Source organism: Crassostrea angulata, chromosome 1 (genome assembly GCF_025612915.1).
Source record: "Crassostrea angulata isolate pt1a10 chromosome 1, ASM2561291v2, whole genome shotgun sequence".
Taxonomy (NCBI): domain Eukaryota; kingdom Metazoa; phylum Mollusca; class Bivalvia; order Ostreida; family Ostreidae; genus Magallana; species Magallana angulata.
This window is the reverse complement of record NC_069111.1, coordinates 30,181,801-30,199,310: the sequence shown is the minus strand read 5'-3', so window position 1 is coordinate 30,199,310 and position 17,510 is coordinate 30,181,801. Positions and strand designations below refer to the sequence as shown.

At 35.3% G+C, this 17,510-nt stretch overlaps 1 protein-coding gene across 5 annotated transcripts in view; it reads right to left on the bottom strand.

The window, feature by feature from the left end:
- Nucleotides 1–2,404: 2,404 nt before the first annotated feature.
- LOC128178748 (zinc finger E-box-binding homeobox 2-like) overlaps nucleotides 2,405–17,510 on the bottom strand; it is a 29,803-nt gene continuing 14,697 nt past the window's right edge. For 2 of the 5 annotated variants that reach the window (XM_052846066.1, XM_052846095.1), the window contains exons 2-7: nucleotides 12,060–12,185; nucleotides 11,850–11,947; nucleotides 11,286–11,496; nucleotides 8,630–10,881; nucleotides 7,563–7,752; nucleotides 2,405–7,011 (exon numbers count right to left, since the gene is read on the bottom strand). In XM_052846066.1, the coding sequence (XP_052702026.1) occupies nucleotides 6,800–7,011; nucleotides 7,563–7,752; nucleotides 8,630–10,881; nucleotides 11,286–11,496; nucleotides 11,850–11,947; nucleotides 12,060–12,185 (3,089 nt within the window). In that variant the 3' untranslated portion in view covers nucleotides 2,405–6,799. Of the gene's footprint in view, nucleotides 7,012–7,562; nucleotides 7,753–8,629; nucleotides 10,882–11,285; nucleotides 11,497–11,849; nucleotides 11,948–12,059; nucleotides 12,186–13,974; nucleotides 14,179–17,510 lie in introns of those variants that run through there. The other 3 variants (XR_008242991.1, XM_052846086.1, XM_052846077.1) reach the window with 3 other exon arrangements.

Genomic DNA, 17,510 nt, shown 5'->3' with positions numbered 1-17,510 from the left:
CGAATTAGCTTTTAAAACTTTTGTGATATTGGATGAAATTCAGACTTCATTTCCAGCAGAAATTGGAGCAATCGTTCTGACATAGGCTTTTAGTTATAGCTGACGCTAAAGTTAACTATGGTTTGTTCTGCACGCATTTGAAAATCATGTATTGGAAAAACGCGTGAGAAACAAGGATTTTGTCTATGTAATCAATTACTTTTTTAAATTAAAAGCCATTGTGCAACAATATCAACACTGACATAAGAAGATTAATTAGTTACTTCATTATATATTACAACACCCCACTCTTCATTCCTATCCCCTTCCATGGCCTTTGTTTAGCCAAAGAGTTACACTTTAACAAAGCAATTTGAATTAGAAAACTCTTCAGAGTTAATTTTATTATCTATTTTGAAACTAAGACACCAAAACGAAGAGTCAGGTCAATTTGAATTAATACACTTAAATTAATAGACTATGATTTCTACATAAAAGACCTACATAAGATATGGTTTTATTTCTTAACTGTCGACTTAAATACTGCTTAAATAATGCTCGCAAAAACATAATAAATTCCTAAGGTGGTATGGGATATCTGTCGATATTGATGTGGATTAAAATACATTATAATTTAAATACTTTCACCGGTTTAGAATTTCCAAATTTCACAATATTTACCACAAAAATTCGTTTTAAAAGTTTTTGGAAAGGTAAAAAAAATTAAAATCTCCAGCGGGATTCGAACTCATGACTTACAGATTCGTAGTGAACCCACTAACCCACTGCGTACGCTGTAAGATGACAATTACGGGGGAAATTACACTTGATTTTATTGTTTATTTCCGTAAATAGTACGCCACAACATGGAGGTGTTCCATACCTTAATTAAAATCTACCAAGAACTGTCCTAATGGGACTAATACCCCCGCAAGGCTAATTTCAAATGGGACAAATAATTGAATTGAATAATAAAGGTTTGGAACACATACAAATATAAAAAAAATTCTTGAACTGAACCAAAAAAAATTAGTTAACAAAGAAAAATTTAGAATCAAGTTCTCAGAATTTCACTGTAAATACATATGTAAAACAGTAATACATTTACAAATTTATGTATCTGATGATATTTTTTTTTTATTTAATTGTTTTAAAGAAAAACCAACAAAATGACAATAACCCCTACCTTTGCAGTTAATGGAAATACCGATAGCCAAGCAATGCTCTTCTGTTGATAAAACTTTGAATATCTTTCTAATAAGAGTCTTGACAGATGCAGTTAGTTGTTTCAAATTTTCCTCACTTTCTCCTATGGTACAAGGGAATTCCATATCAGAAAATTGATTCCATAGGACTATGATTTTCTAGATGAGCTTGTTAAATTAATAAACTCCCAAAACATTACCATAATTACCATACTATGTAATAATATGTAAAAAAGAAAATTTAATATTACAACATTTTAAAACTGCCAAAACACTACAATCATATCAGTAATTTTGAATTTCATTTAAATTAATGCCCTATAGGGTCACTTTAAAAAGAAAATTTAATATTACAACATTTTAAAACTGCCAAAACACTACAATCATATCAGTAATTTTGAATTTCATTTAAATTAATGCCCTATAGGGTCACTTTAATTTACTTGACTAATAAATTTAAACAACTTCTAAAAATAGTAAACTTCTTTATTAATAATGATAATAATTATTTCCTTATAATGATAGAAACTTTTGGTTTACATGAAACAGTTTTAAAATAGCCCCAAAACCACCGCACATTTAACAGATTATCAATTTTCCCTTAGGGTAACACATGCTCAATCTAAACCATGGTTCAGATAATGGCCCCCTTGGGACAAATGAATTTAGCCACACTTGTCTTTGATATTCTTATTAGCTCCTAAGAATTTATCATTCACAAACAAAAATTTTGCATTGTCAGTTGATGTCAACTTATAAAAAATAAATTTTATTAAGACATAAAGACAAAAAAAACCTCCATCTGGTCAATATATATTACTGTAAGGATTACCTCCCTTACTTTTCAACATCAGTGTACAATATATAGAATATGGAAACTGTCATAAAATCATTAAATCATGTCTGATCTTAAAAAAAATTGCAGGTGCACATCTTCTGATGGTGATCAACATATGTACAAATTTTCAGACTGTTCCATGCAGTAGTAAAAAATTCTATAGGGGGGACAAAGTTGCGTCTATAGACAGACAGGGTGAAACCAATATACCCCCCCCCTAAACTTCGTTTGCGGGGGTATAAAAACTAGAGACGAGTGCATCCCACTTGAATAACTTCTGATACGGAAAAATTCAGGTTGACTTCTCACATAGAGCTATATACAGATCAGGCACTATTTTCAAACCTGGATCTACAGAATAAAACACACAGACACAGGCAAGTACTATTATGACGTTTTATTAATTGTATTTCTATGGACTGGTTATATAACACATTGGAATTGATGATATAGAACACAGAGCATGGTCATACATATATATATATAGATATATACCTACTGGTACACTTGTACCGAGACACAAATATACCTACTGGTACACTTGTACCGAGACACAAATATACCTACTGGTACATTTGTACCGAGACACAAATATACCTACTGGTACACTTGTACCTAGACACCAAAAATATAACTACTTCTACAATATCTTAATTAATTAAAATTATTATGCAAATTCACGACTAGAAACACTATTTTGGATTTCTCAGAAGCTAGAGTTTCAATATAATGCTATTGTCTGATTCCCTACTGTGTTGAGAAAAAAAACTTGCAATCAATATGCCATACTTAATGAATAGAAAAAAATACAAGAAATCTTTTGATTCCAGAAAAAGAAGACATAAATGACAAATTATTAGTTGCAATTATTGGAATGTAGAGAAAAACACTTTGTAGGGGTGATTTTGAATTGAAGATAAAGACCTCTGAAGAGGCTGACTTCTCACTAATGGCAAACTCATATACTTAAAAAGTATCATAATGATAATAAAAAGCATATATTAAAATAAAAATATGATATATTCTGACATCTTAACTTGATCTAGAAAAAGCATTACAATACACAGATATTAAACATGACAATAATTTCAATGCAGACATGATTTTTACAATCTTGTGACTAGATTAACTCCCTTTGTTTATTTTACAATAAACTATACATATACATTTATATATATCTCCACATTTTCACTAGACTATATAATAAACCATGCAAAAAAAAAAGGGGCAAGAAATAAAATCAAGAGTATATTGCTTATCAATTAATTGACACAAATATTTACACCTCATGCATCTAGAATATTTAGCGACAACACAGAGAACTTGTATACATGTATCCAACAACATGTAATTTTTTTTTAAATTTTAAAACCATTACTGGTACGCATCATTATTGCTTTTTATATCCATCAATGACATTTGCATCATTCCATGTACTGGAATGAGACTTTTGAACCAAAAAAAAAAAATAAAATATGCTACATTGAGCACACAATGTTTCTTCATCCAAATAACAATAACAAAAAAATTATTAACTTATGGCATTAATATAATACTGCAAATAGGTCACTGATAAATAAACCAATCATCATCAACATCTCATCATCCAATCACACTCCAGAAAAATCGACCAATCACGCATCAAATATACAAGTTTTAAATCTGGTACAATACAAGGGGAGCTACATCTATGTACATGATTTTGATTACTAGCTCAGCAGCTATCATATTGAAGTAGAACAGCAGAAGACTACAATACTGATGGGGCAAGTTGGCATCAGCGGGTATGGGACTGGATTTGGCACAAGGGATTAACATATACTAAGCTTCTACTAACAATGTGTTTTTTTTCTGGAGGACACAATTGTACTGGCAAAAGGTGAGTATTTTACGATATACTGGCAAAGTATTTTGATTTGTCATTAAAAAGCCATAAGGAAGACATAAATACAAGTGGCTGCTTCTAAAAAAAGGAGACTTCAAGTATAATATCATGAGTAAATTGGTGGGACTAGAGTATAAACTTGTTCATAATAATACAGTTATTGCCCTTTTGATACATTGTTTACACCACTGACTAGGAGAAAGTATTGCTATACAATTCTAAAGGGGTGACTAGGATTAAATAACTACAGCAAGAACTGTGTAGGTCAGTGCACAATATAATACTGAGACAAGGAAGACACAGGAATAGTAATACTGTAACGGCAAGATGTCGGCATGCTGGAACTACAGAGCGAAGCCCTCAGACATACACACACACTTAACTATGTACACGCACTCGCACACTTGACCACCTACACAAATACAGACACACGCTAGACTACTTCTTAACACTACAAACAGACAGGCATACAATAAATCACTGATACAGCTACAAAATCATCTCTTAATCAAAAAATCTTACTCTTAACCATTTTCTATGGTCTTAATCAAAATTGTGCAAGACACGTAATAATCCTTTTTTTTCCCAACTTTCATTACAAATATGTGATATTTGAAAACCAGAAAGAAAATGGTCAAGTTCTTGTCTTAAATATTTAATCTTATCTTCTAAACTACTTGTGCTATGACAATTTTGTCAAAATGAAGAAATTTTTTTGCTAAAATAGAGTGCTATATTTTAAAATCAACAAAAGGATCAATTCCCCTTGCTTCCAACTACTGTACAATCTATTGCTTATATCCCGCCTTATAATACATCACAAAACTAATTTCAACCTAATAAAAAAACATAGATCTAATATGTTCACTGTTGAGAGTATGTTAGAGGTTCTTTTTGCTTCTAAGTTAAAAATGGTTAAGAACTAAAAGAAAACTAAAACAACATTGATTAAAAGAACGAAAAAAAAAAGCACATAAAACATAACTCCAAATCTTTGGCAGCAAAGAATTCACGAAACATTTAGGTCAGGGGGACCTAAATTATAAAGGAAGTTTGGCACAGAAAGAATGCAGGATGATCAGTTTGGCACATAAATTGTTCTTAAATATTGATTAAAACTGGTGGGTCAATTTTAGGTGGGTCTTTTAGTATATTTGTCAATTTATTAAGTACATTTTTTTTTTTTTAAATTTTTGATTTTTTTATACTCATTTTCTAAATTTGATTTTAGCGACTGCATTGTTAGAGAAATAATGTAAAATAGTTAAACTAACATAATAAAAGAAAGTATTGCCTTGGAAAATGTTTTGATTTGTAATAAAAACATGTGATTGGATAAAATAAACATTCACTAGTAACAATTCTCTCTCTCTCTCTTCTCTCGCTCTCTCTCTAGCACACTTTGATGATGATTGGTTTAACACAGTATGTCAATACTTTGTGGTATCTGAGCTGGAAGAGCAACACTTTGAATACTGTTATTGGTTTGTAATGGAAGATCCTAAACATAAAAATCTTAATATATATAAAAATTAACTAACAATCTGTCTCAGATGTTCAGTGCTATTTCTACTAACAACAATTAACAGTGAGGTGGTTATATCTCATGGATCTACATCCCAAACAGGAAAGATTTGACAGTCAATGCAACAGGAAAAATAAAATATCTTCCATGAAAACCATATATACTGCCCATCTGTTATTCAATGCATTTTTCACTGTACTTTGTTTAAGTTTGGAAGCACTTTGCTGTATTGATATAAGAGCATCAAGTTAAACATTTATTCTAACTAAAAACTACTGAAAAAATAAATAAGATCATAAATACAATAGCAATGCTTATTTCTTTTCTCTCTTAAAAATAGTGTCCTCATTAAAACTGGTCAAAGATAAAACTCTAGTTGTACACAGAGGCAATGAGTTGTGATTATCAAAAAAGGTATGGATTCCAAAAGACATCTTTTCAAAGATGCAGACACCAAGCAAAAGTGTGGGACTAGGTACTATCACAACACAAGGGGACTAGTCAGCTAATACAACAGAGTTAACAACATGAGTATTTGTATCAGGTAATCTGATTGGTGGACTAGATATTGTCACCATGGAAACATTTCAAATTTTTCAAAAAACAATTCTAGACTTTCATGCATGACTCAGCAGATATATACACATTTCTCAATCATTTGGTCCCCTCTGTCTCAATAGAAAAAAAGTTCTGTGGGTAAAAAAAAAATCATAAAAATCATGGTCAGGACAAAATATACATACACCAAAATATGATGTCATGGAGTGAAGATACTGAAGATCAAATACACTAAACAGTAGTGTACAAAAGCATGAATTGATGTTCATATATATCTATGATAATGACAATAATTGTGCACTTCTCATGGGCTGATAATCAAACAAAGATGATGCAGACTCAACTTTATGGAGATTGATCTATGAACAATTCAAGATTGAAAAAAAAAAAGCTTAATCAAAATCTTGGGTGAGATGAACAATGAAACCCGAATAGGAATGTTCTGCAGTTCCACATAACTGGAATGCTGAGAGCCAAATCAAGAACAATGCGGAATGGGAACTTAACATTAAATCAACAAAACATCAGAGTTGAGAGACCTTCCGCACTGCATATTCTTATCACTTATAGTGCTCGTTACTCAAAAAACCAGTAACAAATTCCGCATGGTATTTGTATCACCATGAAACAAAAAATAATAAATTTCATTGTAAAATTGCGGACAGAAAAAATTGCCCAATGACAATGCAAAAATCATATCAAATTTTCATTTCACAAAAATGGCATCATAGTTCATAGGAGACTGGTCTCTGATGAGTATAAAAGATAACAATTTGTAGTCCAGTTGAACGTTACAGGCCCCACGTGCCTTAGGAGGAGCTGAAGCCGTCCTCTCGGAGCGGTTTACAGTACTTGTAGCGGTGGTTCATGTGCTGGCTGTACGACCCTGAGTGACTGAAGCGCTTGCCACATTTCTTGCACTCGAACGGCTTCTCCCCGGAGTGTAGTCGCCGGTGCTCCGTCAGGTGATGCTTGTGTTTGAAGGCCTTTCCACAGATCTCACATGTAAAGGGGCGAGCACCTGGAATTAAGAAAACCTTTGAATAAGAAAATATACACCTTTTAAAGATTTCTAAACCAAAATGTTGAGACAATTCTATAGAACTGTCTTGGAAAGGAGAGAAATAGTTTGAGTCTGCTGTAAATCCTATTTTTTATTTATTGAAATGGAATGATTTTTCAATGTTAAAAAATTCTATCATTTTTTATAGAGTTGAGGAAATAAAATTATCCTACAATTTTATTTATTGTGAAAAACTACCAAAACAATTTTGCACTGCAAACGAGCATATCAAAGTTATAGTTCAGGGCTGGATTTAACAAAATAACTTACGACAAAGTCGTAAATATTTACAACCTCGTAAAATGATCCTTTCAAGTTCTTTATTCCAAGAGACAAATGACTTAATGAACAAAATTGACATAAAACCATTTGTTTACAAATATTTCAATTCCCATTATTATATTTTTTAGCCATAAGAATAAATCATTGATTAGTTGGTGATTAATTCATTAATTTGGTTGTAAGTTCTTTTGTAAAACGCAGCCCAGGTAGCAGATATTTTTCCTTACCAGAGTGTTCGTATTTGTGTCTGGCCAGGGAGCTCTGCTTGGAGAAGACTTTAGCACACTGGTCACATGCATACATTCCCTCCTCCGCATCAATCTTGTGTCCCTTCCAGCTCCTTCGCTTCTTCTTCAGAGGGTTGTCATCATCAAGCAACGAGTCATCCAGGTCCATTTGTACCTCTTCTGCTTCCATCTGTCAACAAATCATCACCATTAGTTTCATCATCATCTACATCTTTTTCACTATCAAAATTTTTTAATACATGCATAGCAAAATTTTGTATTTAAGTGATCTCGATATGAATGCACATAAATTTTAATCTAATTTACACTACAGCTAACAGCCTCCGCATGATGAATGAGATATGAATTATTAAAATGACTTTGCGTTTAACATCATTAATACATGTATTCTTCTTCGAATGACTCATCTAACTTCACAGGGTAAAAAATGTAACATGCTATACTGAGGCAATGTTCAGAAACTTTAGAATGAATAGGTTTCGAGTGACATTAGTAATGTTGTTTAAAGTTAATATAAAATTATAACAAAGGACATCACATACAAGTTAAACCAACATATCATTTTCCAATTTCAAGAATGAGATATTCTATGTGATGTCCTTAAAAAACAAATGTGACATGCTTTTTGGGGATTTATTTTGAAAGGGTCTTTCTGTTCAATTCATAACATATGGGGTCATGGGGTGTCACAAATGTTTAAGCAACATCTAGAGGTCACAAATTATTTGCCCCAAAATATAAATCCCAACCCCAACCCTTCAAATAATTAATTTGACTTCAACTAGATGTTGCTTTACTGAAGAAGTGCAGCAATGAGATTCCACAAGAAAAGCAAATGAAAAACAGGAACTTTCCAGAATACAAAAAGTGCAAAACAAGCACTGAACAAATATATATAAATATATATGTTTCAGGGGGGAAAAGTGTCAACACATGCAATGTTAAGGAGGAGACAAGTCAACAAACGCGCAATCTCATTTCCTCACCTCTTCAGTGTTAAATTTCTAACTAATGGGGGAAAAAGGTTAAAAACGTGTGATACAGACATAGCCGTGTACCTGCCGCCAGCTTTTCTTCCTCAGGCGCTTGGACTTGAGGGAGTTCTCCATCATGGCTGCTCTCTGGGACAGGCTGACCTCGGCGAGGGTGGCTAGGTTCAAGGTGGCATCGGCCATGGCCTGTCGGTACTGCTCACTGTCGCTGTAGCTGTCGCTCGAGCAGTTGGAGTCCTCATCTTGGCTCTCGTCAATCATAAGCCGGCCTGCTTTTTCGCCGTTCTGCTCAAAGAAGACTTTAGAGTCCATTGGAGTAGCACTGTTTCTGTTGATGTCTGTGAAACTTGGTTTTGGAGCTGGTTCTGCAGATTTGGAACGGTGTTCGAAGTGGCGACTCATGATGGCCTCTGGACTAGCCATCATGTGTGCTTGCAGAAATGGCTGGAACACTGATGTTGGTGGATGAGGCAAGTAGTTCCCAAAAAAATGTCTTGGAAGCATTCCCTCTTGCTGTAGGTACTTGTAGATGGCTGAACTCTGAAGTCGACCTTCTTTCTTAGATCCTTCTGCACCGTTGTCCAGCTTCCCACTGATGTTCAGAGATGAGGACTTGAGAGGAATACTTGAGGAACTAGTAGAGGAGCAGGGACTGCTTGCATGGGCTGGTGTAGGTGTTCTGCTTCGTACACTAAGATCCAAAGGCTGTTCCTCTGGCTTGCTGGTGGATGGAACATCCATTTTCTTCCCATGTGCTCTGGTTGTGTTGGGTACAACGGGGATGTAGCTGGAGTGACTGGGTGAATGTTCCTTCCATGAACTGTTATCGCTATGCTTAAACCTGGCCATGGAGGGGACGTATGGCACATGCTTCCCTTGACGTCTGTCTCTGGCTCTCATGTTCTGGAACCACACCTGTACAACCCTTTTCTCTTTCCCGATTTCCTTCCCAATGCGGATCAGCTCAAACTTCCTTGGCCTTGGATTTTCCTTGTAGTGGGATTTCAGCACTGCCAACTGCTCTTCACTAATGTGTGTGCGCATTCTGAACTTCTTGGACTCACTGTCATCTTCATGGTCTGTGTCTGGGGCACTATAGCTGCCATTTGGGGTCCCACGATGACTGGCATCTGAGATGGAACTGCATGGAGAGTTTCTGGAACTGTCACTTAATGAAGATCTATTTAGAAGTTCCTTGTTGGCCTTGCACAGGTATCGCTCATGCTGATGCTGATCCACTGCACTGTTGAAGACCTCGCTGCAGAAGTGACAAGGGATCTTTTCCTTTTCCTGCTCCTCCATCTTTATATCAGGTTTGACATCCTCTGCATCTGATGTGGTCTTCTTCTCTGTGTCATCCCCTGGCTTGCTATCCTTGAAAGTTCTCTCCTTTGGTGCTGATGCAGAATCAGTTGAAGATGGCTCTTCTTTGGATTCAGGCTCTCTCTTGATTACAGGACTGTCCTTGACTGAGGGCTTGTGCATGGAAAAAAGCTGAGTGTTGGAATTGACGTCTGGAGATATCTGAGCAGTACTTCCATGGGATGGGCTAATGCTGTGATGAGAAGGAATACAGTCTGTCTTCCCTTGAAGAGAGATGAGTGGATTCATGGGTGAGCTGTGACGAATCATGGAATATGAGTATGGTACAAAGGCTGGAGGTGGAGTAAAGAATGGCATGCTTCCTTTCGGATCGAAATGCAGATATGGAACTCTTGGGAATGGTCCTTGAGCCATGGAAGTCAACATGTGGACAGGAGGAGTGAAGGCTCCCTTGGAAATGAGAGGCTTGGAATAGGTGACTGTTGGCTCCATGTGGTTGACTCGCTCATTGGTGTGGGCCTTTGGTCCTGCCACCCAGCACTTCTTGGAGGTCATGTGACTGCTGTAGGATCCGGAGTGGCTGAATCGCTTGTGGCAGTTTGGACACTCAAAAGGTTTCTCTCCGCTGTGTATCCGGATATGTTCCTTCAGGTGGTGCTTGAACTTGAATGCCTTGCCACACTCGGGACACTTGAACTTGCGTAGGTCCGTGCTCTCGTCGTGACTGATCATGTGTCTCTGCAGGCGGTACACATTGGCAAACGTCTTGTTGCAGACCTTACAGGACTGGGAGGTGGGACAGTGGGTAGGTAGGTGCTTGTCTAGGAAGGACTTCTGCATGAAGATGGCCTCACACTTGGGACACTGGTATCTGACTGGCTGCTCTGGATGGGCACTCTTCATGTGATCCTTGAGGACAGATGACCTCGTGTAGGACTGGGTGCAGAAGACGCACTTGAGAATGAACTCCTCCAATCCACTGTCTGTGAAATAAGACAAAGAACTAGTAAGACATTTAGGTCCACTGCAAATATTTTAATGATAGTATGAAACTGCACGAAACAGTCATTTTTACAAAACAATATCTGTTTGCTTAATTGGAACTCTGTCCAAGCTTGACAAACATCATGTTTTATAACAATACTGTAAACTTATTATATCTAGTTTAGTATATCTGGCACAAATGGATTTTACAACAGGTCAGAATCGGATTTAGTGTATTTCTGAAAGTACCTTTTTACAAACATATATGCATAAAATTTAGCAATTTTCTTGATTTAATCGAAGTCACTCTCTGCCAAAAACGCAAAGAAAAGAAAACACAGCTAAATGAAATACTTGTAAGGAAGCCATATAAAATAGATAATGATGAGAGAGCTATATTTACCATTGTCTTGATTTTCCTCCTCCTCTTCCTCTGTCTCTGGGACGCTGGCCTCGGGCTCCTGGGCCTCGGGGTCACTGACCGGCTCAGGGTAGATTACTGCGGTGTCACTGCGGTTCAGGTACTCCTGAATTTTGTCCTCCTCAGCGCTGTTGTTGGAATTGGTCACACAGGATGGCTGTTTACATGGCAACACAACAGATGTCACCTCCTCCTAAAAGTTCAATAAAAGAATAAATGAACCGTCCAATGCACTGTTATCATACAAGATGTAATTCTGATAAGTTTTTTGGTGCATCAAACAAGTTAACCAAAAAACAAAATGCTAAAATATATGCAGAATTTTGGCTTAGTTTGAGAATAATATCTTCTGAAACATATGAAGAAAAAAAATTATATCATTGTAGTCTTCAATGTAATTTGCTAAAATTACCAAATGACAAAGTAGCTAAATACACATTGTTTGATATAGTGATGTTGATCTCTACATAGTTTTATTTCTTTGTAAATCAGATTAATTTTCCCTGACATTATAATTTTCCCACTTTACTATTTGCAGTGGCCTACCTTCAAATCCTTAATTGCCTTGTCAGACTTCAGGTTATCAGAGGAGGATCCATTTTCTTTGGTGGTCTTCTTCTTGGTATCATCTGCACAGTTTTTGTCTAAAAATAATATCAACAATGAAAATCAACAGTGGAAATACATATGAAATAAATAAAGAAATGTTTTTGCTTCACCTTAACCCTTTTTTTTCTTATCTTTGTCTTTCATTACCTTTGTTTTCCGACTGGATTCCGTCATGGAGATCTTTGTCAAGTTTGCTTGCTTTGTCATGGTTGCTGTTGGCTGTGGGAACGTCCACAGTTTTCTGTTGCTTGATATCACTTACTTCATCTTCAACTGAAAGAAGAAGAAAACAAAAATTAAGAGTTATTCCCCTTACATTGTAACGAGACTAACACATCTGTTCTACTTGTCTCAATTGACAAGTCAGACAATGAGACCAGAATTAAATTTTACACCATTAAATCAATTTATTTTTTTTGTACCTCACATGCACAAAAAATGATTAAGATTTGATATGCCTGTTTGAAATCAGAGTGAATTCAAAAGCATTATTCAAAATATCATAAAAATTGATACTCTTCAAGCATATCATTTCAAAAACTTGGATTATAATTTTTTTTTTTAAATCAACCCATAAAAAGTAGTTAAAACACAATAGGAGCATTTATAAAAATTAAGTCTTGATGCACTATCACAGATAATTATTGTTACATTTACAAAACCAGTTCTGTAGCATTAGTGTCATTATATGGGTAATAAAAATCAAAATTATGATTAAAAGAGAAATTACTCTGTCATTTTTTAGCCAGGAACAATTTGATAATTAGTTGTTATTTCCGATGTGCAGTCTGTGCTAGCTGTTACACCGTTTTACAAACAATTAACGTGGAATCTGCACCTGACTAGAGCAAGATGATCCCCTATAGATGAGATAGAGCCAGCGGTGAACCAGCATTAACATCCGTTTTATTTCACTAATACGACCCTATCAACCAATCATTCACCTGCATTTTCACTGAAACCCAATACTCAAACATCAGTTTAACTGGGCCGTTAACATTAACTGATCCCCTCTAACTGTGCACCATTAATATCCGATTATATCTGAGATTTTGTATCAAACTCAGCCATTTCACATTACAACAAAACGAACATATTGCTGGTGATTTCACAGTTGTTTGATCAAACACTCTGTGCCGATCGCAACATTTCATATAATTTTCTACGTCAATCTGTGGAGTTTACTCCCACTAAAATGACACATGACATATGTCAGTCCTACATTGAAATCACAGTATAAACATATGGTTAATATTAAATAATTCTTGTTGTACATTTTCTTTGCTTTAAAGAAATGTCTTAAATAAAAAAAAAAATGCTATTCCAGCTTAAAATTGTTACATTTTAAAAATATTTCGCTATATTTTAATATAGAGTTTACCCAAAAACTCTCAATCTCTCTCCCTAACCCTCATGCAGCTAATGAAAAATTTTGTACAAACAACTCAAACTCAATCAAAACAGACTAGAATGACCCTCTCGTCCCCCTGCCATTTCAGCAGCACATGTGATGCTAAGGAGGTGTTTCTTTATTAACATGTGACCCACACCTTATCTCGCTCCTTCATCTCAGCGTGACTCACACCACTATAAGGATGCTCTTTGTTTTAAGGTAGATCTTTTCTCCTAGTCAAGTCTCTAAACTCAGATGCTTACTAAACTCTTACATTGCCTCCACATTTCATTCAAATTTGAATCACACACAGAAGAAAAAAATAATCCTTTTTAAACTTTCAAAATTTTTTTTGTAATATTATTTTTCATTTTCTATTCCCCTTCATTTTATGATAAGATGACAAGTAACCAGCTCATTTCAAAATCATTGTTCAGCTGATGGTATCTTAAGTAAAACAATGTTAAAATAATTTTTTTAAAGGTACCTTAATTATATAAGCATTCTCTAACATCAACACCTTGATAACTGCTACTGACAAGTGACCAAAACATTTCAAAATCATAACCCAGTTAACAGATTACAAGACTTGAGTACTCAGCAACAAAAAGGTACCTTATATAAGCATTCTCTAACATAAAAACCCTACAGCTAGGTTAGACAACTTACCGAAGCCCATTATAATATTATAAAAGTCCCTCAGCATGTTTTCTTCATCAGTACTTCAGACCCGACTGTTAATTCAATTTCACCGACTTCTCTCCTTCACTGCTTTCTACGGCCCTGCCCATCTGATTCTGAGACTTTAGGTGTCATAAATTCAAATAGTTGCTTCCACCTTCCTCACTTCACCTTGTCGCTACCCTACTACTGAACATAATTAATACCACCTTAGCTGCATCAGATCGGCAGCCAATCAGATCCCACGGTAGCTCTGGATGATAAGGTTAAGAGGGGTTCCCCACAGGAGAACTCCCAGGTAGAACAGGAAAACACAAACCAAGAATAAATTCACTGGACTTCCAAGTCCATGCAAAACTAATGGCCATTATTTCTGATTTAATGCATTTATTTCACAAGATTAAGGATTGCTTTAAATGTGTGGAATCAATCTTGGACACAAACAAATTGACATACAGGTTTCATAAATCCAGAAATAATTGAGTGATTCAAAACATATGGACATTGGTGGAGACAGGCAATATTTTTCTGCCTATCAGAAATGTTCAAAACCAAGGTCTCTGCTACAGCAAAAACAAACCCTGGAGTCTTGTTATCAGTCAAATATCAACACCAGACTTTCTGCTTTTATCAGGGAACATAACTGTATCTTTTGGTGTGTTTTTATTTTTTTAGTTTTAATAATTCCCCTCTGTACTACCTTGATAAAGCTCATTTACATAAACTCTTAACATCTCCATCTACCCAACCCTCTCTAAACAAACTCTGCAATCATTAGCATAAAACCAATTAAGACCTCCTGTCAGCCAGTAATGTGTAATTACAGATTTTAACACCTGGATGAAGCACTCTCTGATGTTGTATTGATTTAAAGGCAGTTGTAACACACAACAGATGTAGAGAGGAGAGATCGGAGGTGTGGACAAATCCACCCAGCCGTAAAGTGTTTCGTTTACAAACGGGTGGAGTCTCTCACCTGAGAATCATTCCTAGTACAGATGTAAATGACAGGGGCGGGGCTTCATCTCACCTGTCATTCTCACCTGAATTCCAGATAATCACATGAATGAATAGGAGGAGCTAATTCAGACTTTAACATTTAAACAGGTAGAAAATTGATTTTAACATGGTTTTTTCTGCAGAAATTAATTACTTTTTTAACAGTCTTTCATCCAACAATGAAAGATGCATGAAACCCATTTATACATTTATTTTATTTTCCTGTAAAAAAAAAAACAGGAAAGGTAAGTAGATATTGTTCAGTGCCATTTTCATTTCTTTACAAACAACAGCAGTAGATCTATCCTGAGGGCCCTATTGTAAGTAATTCACCAAGATCTATCACAGAAAGTGAAATGGAATGTCATAAGAACTCTTGCAATCAGAATTATTGATTATTTGTGGGGAGGCCATCGTTTTCTTTATTGTATTGAGGTGATAGATCAGCCCATCCACCAACTTAGCATAGGGCACTAACAGATCACAGAAAATGAATCCGGAGAAAATTCTCCAAGAATTTTTACTGTCATTATGTAATGCTGGAGAGAAACTCATTAGCGGGTGCATTAAATACGCAATTTTCCCAACCCATTTCATTAAAATTACTTTCTACTGGAAAAAAACCTTCGCAATTGACGAAAATTTAAAGGACAGATTTACAACACATTTCCTGAATTCTTCGCTCTTGACATCTAATTCCAGGCCTAAAGAAAATGATTTTTCTCAAAAGCTGAAGATCCATTAAAGGTTGAAAATTCATAATCTGAAATATGTTTAATCCTTTAAAAAATCATCACTATAGTTGGTTTATATACGGTAATTTGCAATTCTTGAAATGTTGGGTTTTTTGGGGGGCTCAAATGGAATAAAAATTTGAAAATCAACCTATGCAAGTCCCTAGTTTTATATTAGTCTTCAATGAAAGGCTTTCAGAACATCAACCCTTGCTATCAATATCAAAGACTTTCCGTCTTTAGCAATGATAACTGGACATTAATTACATTTGCTGGAACAGTTCGAATACAATTATGCTTATTGTTGTATGGGCCACTGAATTTCATTCAGCAAATTTGGGGAGAAGAGAATTCATTTTGATGCATTTTATTGAGATAATTGGATAATAAATTCTCCAGTTATCCAAAGCCTTTCCAGGCTGTTAGCGATTCCCTCTAATGAGACAATTCTTCATTTGACTTTAAAAATAGGCACACAAAAAATATTAAAATCTGAAAATTGACAAAGAACCTGCTTTACTTGGGTACATACAGAATATTCCACTGTCTGACTGTCTTTTTTCATTTTTCGGCAGTATTCCGATTTTCTTTGCAAAAAAACCTTGAACAAACTGTATTGGTTTGTTTCAATAAGATCGTCTAAACCGTGGAGTCTTAGTGGCCATCTAATCAATCAGTCATATCTTAATTGCAAATTTTTTTCCCCCTAGAACAAATCTCTTTTCATGACACCAAAAACAATATCTTAGCCCAATGTTTAGTGTTCATGACATATCAAAAAGAAGTTCCTATAAACTCAGAGATAACCCAACATCATATGAAATTACATATTTCATCACGAAAACATTTGCAAAATTTGACTAAAAACTACAAGAGATGAAGCAACTCTCAGACACTCACCCATGTTGGCTGTTTACGACTTGGGCTTGCAATGCTAAGGTGTGTGATGGAATCTTTGTTTTATACCTGTTCGGAGCAGAGCCAAATTTTTATCCCCAGCAATGATAAAGAAACACAGGTTCGCACAGGTACCGTCAGGAAACTCAATACACCTCTCCACAGCACCATCGTTAGACACAGGTGATGCCAAACCCTGCCAAAGGGCCTCTGAACTCACCTTGTATGCAGGTAAAGTCTTAATCAAATTAAGATAAAAACAAAACCATTACCCTCTGATAATTTTTTTTATTTAGGCCTCTCTCCGGCTCTAATTAATCTTATCTTTCTCATTTTTATAGCCAAAGAGCTCCGATTTCCCCTTGAGGTGCCTCTCCTGAATCACCTTTCTGGATATCACACCTGCCAAATATTTTCTGGTTACATAGATACAGGTATCTCTGGTTATATTTACATCAGCAGCATACATTCCTGCGTGTGCATCATCAGGTGTTTCTAACGAGAAAACGGCAATTCCTACATACATCTATTATCTATGTGATTCCATCTGCGAGACGAACTAATAAAACCAGTCGAAGGACAAAACTGCTTTCGTGTTTTATACAGCAACATTTTAAACGATTTTACAAGCAAATATACTTTTTCCCATTTAAATAAATAGTCAACAGAATATTGGAATATGTTTTACTAAAGTTTAATTTATTTGTGAAGAAGTCATTCACTTCTTATATTTTTTTTTTTATTTTTTTTAAACTTTAATTCTCCCTTTTTGTACCTCTGCGCACATAAAAATACAGCCAGAACTTGAGTGAACCACCTTGTCGAGGTCTCCCATTGTAGGTACTTAACCTAGATATACATATATAGTACTAACAGGTGCTTGTGATGCCCAAT